This window comes from Lepidochelys kempii, chromosome 2, assembly GCF_965140265.1.
Source record: "Lepidochelys kempii isolate rLepKem1 chromosome 2, rLepKem1.hap2, whole genome shotgun sequence".
NCBI lineage: Eukaryota > Metazoa > Chordata > Testudines > Cheloniidae > Lepidochelys > Lepidochelys kempii.
Window position 1 is genome coordinate 258,535,749 of NC_133257.1, and position 11,264 is coordinate 258,547,012.

General features: G+C 45.9%; 1 protein-coding gene across 3 annotated transcripts in view; it reads left to right on the top strand.

Moving 5' to 3' along the window:
• The window catches only part of PLCD1 (phospholipase C delta 1), a 92,267-nt gene extending 81,563 nt beyond the window's left edge, over positions 1-10,704 (top strand). For 2 of the 3 annotated variants that reach the window (XM_073334724.1, XM_073334723.1), the window contains exons 11-15: positions 145-261; positions 3,002-3,180; positions 4,149-4,281; positions 8,247-8,396; positions 9,490-10,704. In XM_073334724.1, coding sequence (XP_073190825.1) covers positions 145-261; positions 3,002-3,180; positions 4,149-4,281; positions 8,247-8,396; positions 9,490-9,581 — 671 coding nt within the window. In that variant the 3' untranslated portion in view covers positions 9,582-10,704. Of the gene's footprint in view, positions 1-144; positions 262-3,001; positions 3,181-3,237; positions 3,368-4,148; positions 4,282-8,246; positions 8,397-9,489 lie in introns of those variants that run through there. The other variant, XM_073334725.1, reaches the window with a different exon arrangement.
• Positions 10,705-11,264: the final 560 nt, after the last annotated feature.

The following is an 11,264-nucleotide window of genomic DNA, read 5'->3' on the forward strand; positions in this document are numbered from 1 at the left end:
GGATTGTACCCTGGTATGTCACAGAAGAGTTCTATGCAAAGTTAAAAGACAGGCTAAGTAGGCAGGTAAAGGGGCTGCATATCATTAAAAAGGAATAGAAATAGCACAAATCACTCAAAAGGGTGTTTGTATCTGTTTCTCTAGGAACCAGTTTTATTCATCATAACATCAGGCATTTGAGCCGGGTCTATCCTGCTGGCTGGAGGACAGATTCTTCCAACTATAACCCAGTTGACTTGTGGAACGTTGGCTGTCAGATCAGTAAGTGCAATTGAAAGCTACCAGGTTGAAAATCGGAACCAGATCAACAGGGACCTAAATGTTGTTAGTATTTGATTGACCTGTGTGTGGCCTCAGTCCCTGAAGAGAGGACCTCCCGCCCCAAACCGCCCCCCCCCCGGGATCCCACCCCCTATCCAACCCTGCCTGCTCCCTGTCCCCTGACTTCCCCGACCTATCCACACCTCTGCCCCCTGACAGGCCCCCTGGGACTCCCATGCCCTATCCAAACCCCCCTGTTCCCCGACCCCTGACTGCCCCAGAACCTCCACCCCATCCAACCGCCCCCTGCACCCTGTCCCCTGACTGCCCCCCAGGACTCCCCACCCTAACCACTCCATGTCCCCTGACTGCCCCCCGGGACTCCCTACCCAACCCCCCACTGCCCCTCGCGCCGCTGCCACCCCCTTACCATGCCGCTCAGAATGGCAGGAGCTCGCAGCCCCACTGCCCGCGCGGCGGCGTAACTATGTGGGAGGGGCTGGGGGCGAGCCTCCCGAGACAGGAGCTCAGGGGCCGGCCTGGATGTGGCCTGCGGGCCGTAGTTTGCCCACCTCTGCTCTAGTATACTACGCTATGCTGTGCTATGCAGGTTCTTATACTGTGCTTATCGCTGCAGTATCTGAGCACATTCTAGCAATGCATTAAACAACCATGATTCATATCTGTCGTGAGTTGTTTGTTTTCTGTGAGATAGTGAACTCTTGGTATTCGTGTTTAACAAATGGAGAACTGAGAGTCAGAAGATACGCGCCCAAGGTCAGACGGAAAACCTGTAGCTAGCTAGGAGTGAATGTAGATCCCCTGAGTCCCAGTGTTGTGCTGTCACTCTGAAGCTCCATACTTCCTCATTTCCTGTAGCTGCTTCTTGTATTCAAAGCGTAATGTAGGTAATAAGAACAGGAGGACTTGTGGCACCTTAGAGACTAACCAATTTATTTGAGCATAAGCTTTCGTGAGCAACCGCTGTACTGTAGCCCACGAAAGCTCATGCTCAAATGAATTGGTTAGTCTCTAAGGTGCCACAAGTCCTCCTGTTCTTATTACCTTTTCTTTGTGCGGATACAGGCTAACACGGCTGCTACTCTGAAACCTAATGTAGGTAATGTAATTGTGCATGTTCCATGCCTAACTGATAGAACAGTATTTCTCAATGACCGGTTCCCGGACTGGCATCGGTTCCTGAGATCTCCCTGACACAGTTCAGGAAGGCAGCAAGCCAGTCCCTGGTGTCAGAAAGGTTGAGAAACACTGCACTAGACTGCACCAGTATGGTTCAAGACCCACAGTAGTGGAGGAATATAGTGTGGCAGAGTAAGCAGCAACAGCAGCTGAATAAGCAAGCTGGTTATTTAGCCCGTTGTCTGTGCCTTAGCTGGTGAGTTCCTGGGTCCAAACGTAGCAGATCTAACACAAAGTAACACTCTTTTAAAATTCGTGGAACACTGAAACTTTGAGGAGATACGAATGTTTCAAAAACAAATTGTGAAAACAAGGGCTCCATGAAGCTACTCGTGAAATAAAGTATTTTTGCCCATTCCCCACCCCCCTGGGGGGAAGATGGTCCAATGGTTAGAAAAAGTGCTTGAGGGTCTGGCATTCTGGGTTCTATTCCCAAATACCACTGTGACCTTGGAGAATTCACTGAGACCAACATGGGTGCTGAAAATTAGGCACCTACATCCATATTTGGGAACCTGAGTAAGTGGGCAGATTTCAAAGGTGCTGAGCGTGCACACAGCTCTCTCTGAAATCTGTATTAATTTATTTATCAGAGGAAAAATAGAGGTGTGAATGAGAGGATCATTTTTGTCTTTAATTTTTGTAGGGCACTTAGGACTTAGTGGTCATGGTGGAAAACCAGCTAAACATGAGCTCCCACTACCATGTGGTGGCAAGGAGCGTTAAGACGATCCTCGGATGTATAAGCAGAGGAATATCGAGTCGAAGCAGAGGAGTCGTATTGCCTCTGTGTACGGCACTTGTGAGGCCACTACTGGATAGGGTGTACACACTTCAGAAAAGGTGTTGAGAACATGGAGAGGGGCTCGGAAAAGAGCTACCACAATCATTCAAGGTCTGGAAAACATGCCGTATAGTGAGAGAGTAAAGAAGTTCAGTCTATTTAGTCTAGCCAAGAGAAGGTTGAGAGGTGATTTGATCAGTCTATAAGGCTCAGATCCCCAAAGGTGTCTAAATACCTTTGAAGATCTGGGTCTAAGTAATTACATGGAGATTTCTGAAAATACAGAGCTTCTTTATCTAGCAGACAAAGGCCTAAAAATCTCCAATGGCTGGAAACTGATGCTGGATGCATTCAGACTGGAAGAAAAATACAGTTTTCAGTGAGTTAATTAGCCATTCAAACAACTTACCTATGGATGTGGTGGGTTCTTCAGCACTGGAAGTCTTTTAACCAGTATTGAATGTCTTTCTAAAAGATACACTCCATTTCAACCTGACGGTGTAGTCTCAGTTTAGGAATCACTGGGTGAAATTCTGTGTTATGCAGGAGGTCAGACTAGATGGTCAGGATGGTCCCTTTAAAATCTGTGAAATCCTCATGTGAAAAGGGCTGTAGGAAGCGAAGTTTATCACTATTGTGCTGCAGATCACGAAGGCAAATCTTTATATGTATGAAGGTAGCTGTATTGTGTGAAAAATCACTAGAAAACCACTTGTGCTGGCTTACAGGAAGGTGAATTTTATTTTTTTGTTCCAGTTGCCTTGAATTTCCAGACGCCAGGCCCAGAAATGGATGTTTACCAGGGTCGATTCCAGGACAATGGGTTTTCTGGGTATGTCTTAAAGCCAGAATTCCTTCGGGACAAGCAATCCAAGTTCAATCCAAAATCCATCACAGAAGGAGTCTGGTGGATGCGGAAGAAACTCCAGATTAAAGTAAGAATTGGAGTAGGAAAATTGTAACAGCAACGCCAACTTTGTGTGCTTCTACAGATCTAAATTCTGCCACCTCTACCGACACTGAGCAGTACCTTCACAGCCCCGATTCACCAAGTTTGAAACTCCTGCTTAAATCCAGCGCGTCATCAAAGTTGTTAATCATGTACATGAATCCCATTGACTTCAGTCTGAATTGGGGCCTCTGCGAGAATTCCTTTCAAAGCCAAAGGGACTACTCAGAAAGTAAGGCCCCAGTTCAGCAAAGACTCACGCACATGCTTAACGTGATGCACAGAGTAGTCATTGGGATTATTCAGTGTTCATAAAGGGAAGAAGATATGTAAATCTTGGTAGGATTGGGGCCTATGGTACTATAAGGTCTTTGGGGCAGGGGCTGTCTTGTTCTGTGTTTGAACAGTGCCTAACACAGTGGGGTCTTGATCTGTGACTGCAGCTGCTAAGACGATCACAATTCAAATAATAAATTATAATAATAATGCGTTGGGGTGGCAGAGCCCAGCTCACAGAAAGCACTCTCTTTTCATGACTTCACCTTCTTGGTTTAGTATAAAACGTGTGAAAAGGATAAAACAAGGGTAGTCCAGGCTCATATGTCATTATTTATTGTTATGGTTACAAGCATTTATTTGGCAAACATCCTTCAGTATTAGTTCAGGGTATAAACCGCTCATCAGCAGGGGTCCATTAGGAATTCCTTCTCCCTGCCCCTTGCCAGGGCTATTGGAGCATTGCACAGTTGACCAAGAATACTGTGGCCGTTTCACACCTTTCCCCGAAGCATCAGGTGCTGGAGTCAGGATGCAAGTTTTGAGAGAACTGTGGTCTGACTTGCTATGGCAGACCCTGTGTTCCCAAAGGATATTGCCTGGAGAAAAGAGATGACAGTTCTGAAAATCAAGTCTCATCCTGAACGTGTGCTACTGTCCCCTCTGCTTCCTCTGCAGATCATCTCCGGCCAGCAGCTGCCCAAGGTGAACAAAAGCAAAAACTCCATCGTTGATGCAAGGGTGACAGTCGAGATCCATGGGGTCCAGCGGGACAATGACAAGAAACAAACCAAAGTAATTGAAAACAACGGTAAGAGGGATTTCTGTATCACAGCTTAGCTTCACACGCCATCAGAGCATCCCAAGACCTTGCTGGCATGGTTTCACTCTGTACACAAGTAATGTCATGTAATTCACACTCTAACATGCTTTCATGTGATGACATGCTCCAAAGTGCAGCTAATCGTGGCCTCCCCTAACCAGAACAGCTCATGGTACAGAACAGCAGGCTCAGATCTGGGCCTGCTGCCATGCCTAAGCTCCTGGTTATGGACAGTGGGCCAGATCCTGAGCTCATTAACACTGGTGCAAATACAGGATAAGTTCATGGATTTGTTTCCATTGGGCTCAGGCCTCAATAGCTTTTCAGAAGGAAAGAAATTTCCTCTGGCGGGATCAGCCTGTCCTTTGCAAGGAAGCTACTGTGCGGCCTGCTCTCAAGCCCGGAGAGGATTCATGAGAGGCCACAGTCGTATGTTTCTGCACTGGCTATGCCACTGTTTCCCTTGCCCCTGGACTTGTCTGCTGGGATCTGTCCCCTCTGTACACGAGTCTGGTGTCACCCATTCAATGGGCTGTGTGGACTGAACCACCCTCCTCATAGCACGGAGCTTACACTCTTTGATGGGACAGGGTGGGGAAGCTTCGTATCTGTCCTGTGGATAAATACAGGACTTAATTCACCAGGGAAGCCAAACTGGCACCTTTCACTGGTGCTAAATTCACATACATCATGGATGTCTAGGAGGAAGGATGAAAAGCCTTGTGGTTACAGCCTGTGACCCTGGAGAGCTGGGTTCAATTCCTGCTCTGCCACAGACTTCCTCAGAGCCTTGGGCAAGTCACTTATTCTCTCCTACATGCAGTTCCCCATCAGCAAAATGGAGACGATAATACTTCTTTCCTCACGGGCTGTTGTGATGATGGATCATTAGTAACAGTGAGGCTATCTGATACTGCACTGAGGAGGGCCATATAAATACCTAGAGCAAGAAATAACTTAGGTTCCTTTCCTGCAAGACTGATCCAGGCAGTAAATAGCTGTCAAATCAACATACACATTCCTCACAGAGATAGGGAAATATGCCGCTCACAACACACACAGAGACTACATTATTGTGTGGGATCAAAGCCAAGTGCATATAAACACCGTGTACATTTTCTCCAGGGCTAGCGGTGTTTCCCTTTTCCTCCTTTCCTTTCTTCCTGGTTTAGATTTCAGTTAGTAAAACGTGGCCCCGCTGCAAAAGTTCTTGTCCGTTTCCTTTCAGGCACATGGCTGTGAGTTTAGAACCACGTCAGTAACTTTCCCACCAAACTCTGCACTGTGCTGTTATCTGCACTGTGCATATAACATCACAAGGTCTGGATCTACAGAGCTGCTGTGCGCCCCCCCCTGCTCCCGGTGACTTCGGGGAGGTTACTGGCAGGAATGTTTACAGAAACAGGGACTTTTAAGTGAATGTTGCAAAATGGGATGGGAATTCCACATTTGTTATTGTCACTATTTGAGCTGGAAACCTGATACGAGTTACATCAAGGGCTATGTCCTGCATGGCCCTGAGGCCCAGATCCTCAAAGGTATTTGGGCACCTAACCCCCATCAGAACTTAAACACCTCTGCGGATCTGAGCCTGAGTGCCCTCAGCTTCCACTGAAGTCAGTGGGGTATTCTCACCTTGCAGGAACAAATCCCAAATCAGGGAACAGATTCAATGGGAGCTGGGAATGCTCGGGATTTCTGAGTATTAGGCTGTTACCAGGTAGGGGCCATAGAGTACAATGCTGAGCTATTGCTTTGCACGTGCAAATCCCCTAGTGACAAAAGCATAGTCCTGGGGCTAATGCTGTCACATCCGCCCATCGCTGACTATCTTGCCTTCCCACAAAATCTAAATGGACCGAATGCCATAGATGAGACCTTAATTGTTAACACTGCCCTGTCTTATGCACCTTGCTAGGAGGCAACCACACTGCTGAGGCATGATTCCCTCTCTGCTTCCCTCTAGCTTTGGGGGTACAGCCATGTGCTGCTGACCCAAACCAGCAGCAAATTCTGACACCCCCTGCACCAGCACAGCTGTGCTGGTCAGCGCTTTATGGGTGGAGCCAAAGCTCACTCCATTCACCATCTACTTGCTCCTGGGTCTGGGTAGCTGATCTGAGTATCGCGCGCAGGGGAGTTCGTACTGCCTCTTATCCCACAGCATAGATGTGTTGTCCAAGTCACAAGGTAGCCTCAGTGATTTACTTAAAGTCAGACAGTGAGTCAGTATCAGAGCTGGGCAGGAAGCTTCTGACTGTCAGCCTAGGTCCCTATGCACTCGGCCACACTTCCTCATCTCCAGCTGACCCAGACCTTTACAACAGATCAGACTGGGCTGGAGATCTTGTGGGATCTCTTACCAGATCCCCAGACATTGCTGCTTTTGCTCAGGCTGCAATATGGCCAGAGCAGCCTCTATTCTTCTTTTTGGCATTTCCTGGATGGAACCAGAGGCCTGAGTCAAACAAAGGGTAACGTGTGGTTTGAGTTTGACGCTGGGAATGATCAGTGATCCAAAAGAGGGGGTGGCTCTTGTGTCCCTCACAACCAGATTGTCCAATCCCTTGAAGATAGAGAGAAACCCCAGAGGTACCACCTTTGGCTCCAGATCCACTGTTCAGATCTGGGGTTTGTTCCAGCTCTCTGGGCCAGTTTTGAACTCCAGACCTGGATCTCAGGTCAGCTAGTGACCAGCCCACTCTCAGGGTGTAGGTGGGGGCCCAGAGCTGTGTTTATGGTAGGGCTCCTCTCTGTGAAAAGCTGACGCTGTTTTATCACTGGAGAGGGGAGATGACGATAATCCCTTCCAGCTGCGCTATTTCTTTTACTAACTGGTGAATGAAACTTCAGCAGTTCTTTCTGTTAAAAAGGGTCTAACAAAGAAAAGCTGCAGCAGATCTCACTCGGTTTCATCACTGACAAAGTGGTATTGTCCGTATGCAGAAAAGAAATCCCGAATCAAAACTATAAACCAGTTGGACAGAGACCTAATCCTACCTCGGGCAGAACTGCTTACTCAGTCAGTTGGAGCTTTGCCTGAATCAAGACTGCAGGGCTGTGCCTGTTGAATTCTCCCTGGCACTCAGGGCTGTTCTCCTGAACTGTTGCACTTGTTCCTGTTCGTCTTAGACTTAACCCCATATGGGACAACTGTTTTGCTGATTTCAGCTGCAATTTGCATCTGAACCACCCACTACATCATTGGAGAAGTATCCTGCTGCTTCTAAAAAGACACACTATGAACCACAGTTTGTGCTAAGTCAGGTAGCCGTGCCATGTACTCACAACAGGTAGGCAGGGAATTTTGGATGAAAGAGGGATTTTCTCTTTCCCCTTAAGATTTATCTGTTGAATTCATGGGGTCAATTCAGAGAATACTTGTGCAGCACTGGATCCTGCAGATCTCTGCTCACCTTGGTGACCTACTTGACATCAACACTCAACCGGAGTCACTGTTGGTTATTCCTAAATGGGAATTTACAGCCTCCGAGTTAGTTCACCATGGAAGGGCTTCTGCAGAGTACCAAGAGGAGAAGGCAAATCCCCCACAACTAGAAGAGAGCCACTGGGTCTTGTGGCAGAAGAGGGGACCCCATGAGCTAAAGTATGGTCAGAAATGCCCCAGTAGAGTGAAAACGCTTATTTCAGTCAGATTATTTTGTGGTTCACATTGTTCCAATCAGTTTATAGATTTCTAGGGTGAAATCTGGGCCTCACTGAGGTCAGTGGCAAAACGCTCATTGATTTCTGTGGGACTGAGATTTCATGCATGAATTTTAAGGCCAGAAGAGACGGTTCAGATCATCTGGTCTGACCTCCTGCACAATGCAGGCCAGAGAATTTCACCCCGTGTTAGCTTGTGGCTGAGCGGGAGCATATCTCCCAGCATGACAGCCCATCTTTATTTCAACTTGGCATGACTGTTTTTATTTTTCTGCTCCCTTGCTCAGGGTTTAACCCAAACTGGGATGAAGAGTTTGAATTTGACATTGATGTCCCCGAACTTGCTCTGGTCCGTTTTGTGGTGGAAGACTTCGATGTATCAACCAAAAATGACTTCATTGGACAGTACACCATCCCCTTTACTTGTCTAAAACAAGGTAAGGAGCTTTGTCTGTAGCAGAGCAAGCCACACTGGCTCGGCCCTTTAAAAACAAGCGGTGCCCTAGAGAGGCTAACGGCCTGGATTTTCCCACACGACCAGCTGTTACCCTGGGACCACTTGCTCGTTCAGTGACTGCCTGAGTCTTTGTTAGGATTAGGGTAACGTGGCCTCCAGAGACTTCCCTTAAAGGCCCAGCATAAGCCAGTACATTGGCCACTACGGAATGGTGTCATTGTGTTGGAGACCCGAGTAATACATTGTAACAAAGGAAAACACGCACAGTGGATTCACTCGCATTCATTCAGCAGGAAACAGGATGTGGTTTGAGCATACTCTGAAATAAAGCAGCCTCACTTCAGCATGGTTTCAGCCTGCCTCCGAAAGGCCAGGTACTACAGGAAGCAGTGGTGTTAATTCAGAAGGCAGTTCACTCCCGTCAGGGTCAGGCACAATACGAAATCAAGCGTCTGAACACTTGTGATCATGAGTGATCTATTGTAAGCGTAGTGGGATCAGACCCAGTTTCTGGTCATATGTGAACTCTGCCCATTGTATTCCTAGCAACTTAATAACTACTGTAATTAGGGTTGGATAAATAGGGACCTTTAAAAACAATCAGCATATATTGTTTATGGAGTAGCATCTATAGGGAAGCAGTGATTAGGGCAGGATGGCAGTAGTAGGATTCCTGGTTCCTATTCTTGGCTCTCCCACTGCCTGTGAGCTGCTGGACAAGTCACTTAAACCTAACGTATTCACTGATCCTCAGATGGAAAGAGCTGTAGAAGTGGCGTAAAGTGTAATTGTGGAGCCATACCATATCACCTGTGCACTATTGTACCTATTATATATGGCCCAAAGTTACAGGTCAGGGAAGGAGAGGACTCGAGCGTAGGAAATGGAAGTGATGTGGGACAGTCACTCTTTAGCATTGCAGTAGAAATGCCCCTACTCCTGCGTATGAAAAATAAGCAGCTTTCTCACGTCTTTACATCCAATCCCATGTTGTTGCATGTAAAACATTCAGAGTAGCAACCACATCAGGACTTGAAACTGAACGCTCGTGTCTGTGTATTTACTCATTCCAGGCTACCGCCACATTCATCTTTTGACCAAGAATGGGGACCCGTATCCATCAGCCATGCTTTTTGTGCACATCAATATTCTGGACAATAATTAGAAACAGCAGAGAAACCCATCTTTCAAGAATCAATGGACACTGCTACAGACTAAAAATGAACTGAAATCTGTCCTCATCCCTACCCTGTGCAATCCCCAGTGCCTTCTCTGGGCTTGGAAGAGGTATAAGTCAGTGCAGCCTGACTCCCATGCTGCTAAAAATACCTTTTATTCTGTACACACCCTCCATTCATTATGCTGAAAATATTCTGACCTTGCTGTTGAGATTTTGTTAATAAGACTATTCAACACATTTTGATTTTTAATGAATGGTAATTCTAATTACTTTACTTCTGTTTTTATAGAGCAGTTTAGGGATTTTAAATGGAATTTAGATTTAGTTAAGGGTATTGTGTTTGTTCAATGGAGGGCAGATGTGACCCTTGCATCCTTGCCATTGTAAGGGTGCACATCGAAACTTTGTATAAGCAATATACGGTGGACAAATAAGCCCTGATCCAAAGGCCAATGAAGTCAGTTGTCTTCAGATCAGGCCTGTCCTTCACTCTTTTAAATCCTAAATTGAGACACAGTTCTGTCCTCTTTACTACAGTATAAAAAGCTACACTACAAAGATCACTTTTATTTTGTAATATGATGAAAAAATATGTGAACACTACTCCACGGATGTGCTATTTGCATCCAGCATGAACAGGGCTGAGTCACATTCTTCAAAGGAAAGAAGAAGTTGTAAGTGGGGGGAGTCTTTTTTAAACACAGGATGACCACAGAGACTTAATTTCACAAAAGACAATGTAAGTGTATTAAAGTGAAGGTATGGAAGGTTGTTTTTAAATACAGTAAGTTAAACATTTTCAGTGTGTATGGAAAACATCTTTTTGAATAAGGAGATGCTGAGAAAAAGGCAGTAGAAAGAATAATTTTAAATGTTTATCTGGTTATTATTTCACTGGTTGGAACCGAACATCATAGGACAGTAAAAAGAGGTGGCAGGTCTCTGAAAATGAAAGCAGGAAGGTGTGTGGGTTGTTTTGTTTTTTCCAAAATACAGCTACAGAGCTAGAGGAATAACGTAGAGAGAAAATAATATATTTTCAAAAATTGTCCACACTTGAGTTACTGATCATACTTCAGACTATTAAAAATGGAAGCATTCTGAAAAATACCTGATTTATTTTTCATCCTTTCTCCTCTTTTGTTACTTCTTGCAATGCACGCCCGAAGATTGTAAGCCTTATCTGTTTCATCGTTCATATTCAGTCAGCTTCACTTTGTGCTAATGCATGACACAATAAGAGGCACAAAACGATTGGGTGAAGGAAAGATGTCAGTGTCTCTTTGCGTCCTGTTCCACTCACACCCCCACACGCCCTTGGCCCAAAATAGCCCAGGTGAGTGCCCTTTAGCCAACACAACAAAACCCCTCTATTCATTAGGGTTTCTGGTGGAAAATGTATTTTGCTGCAGTGTTTGCTAGCAGATATGTTAACCGTTCTTCTGGACACTGCTGTTGGCTGGTGTTCTAAACAATTAGCTGTTTAATTGTTGTTTGGGGACTTCGGATTTGTGTCTAATCATTAAAAATACCCAGCCAAACCCTTACTTTAAATTAGTTACTGGCAGCTAAGGGAGCATAAGTGCTCGTGCCAGCCGTACAAGCAGGTAAGCTATATTTCAGCATAGCCTTGTTTCCTACAAACGTCATCTATTGCTACACGAGCTA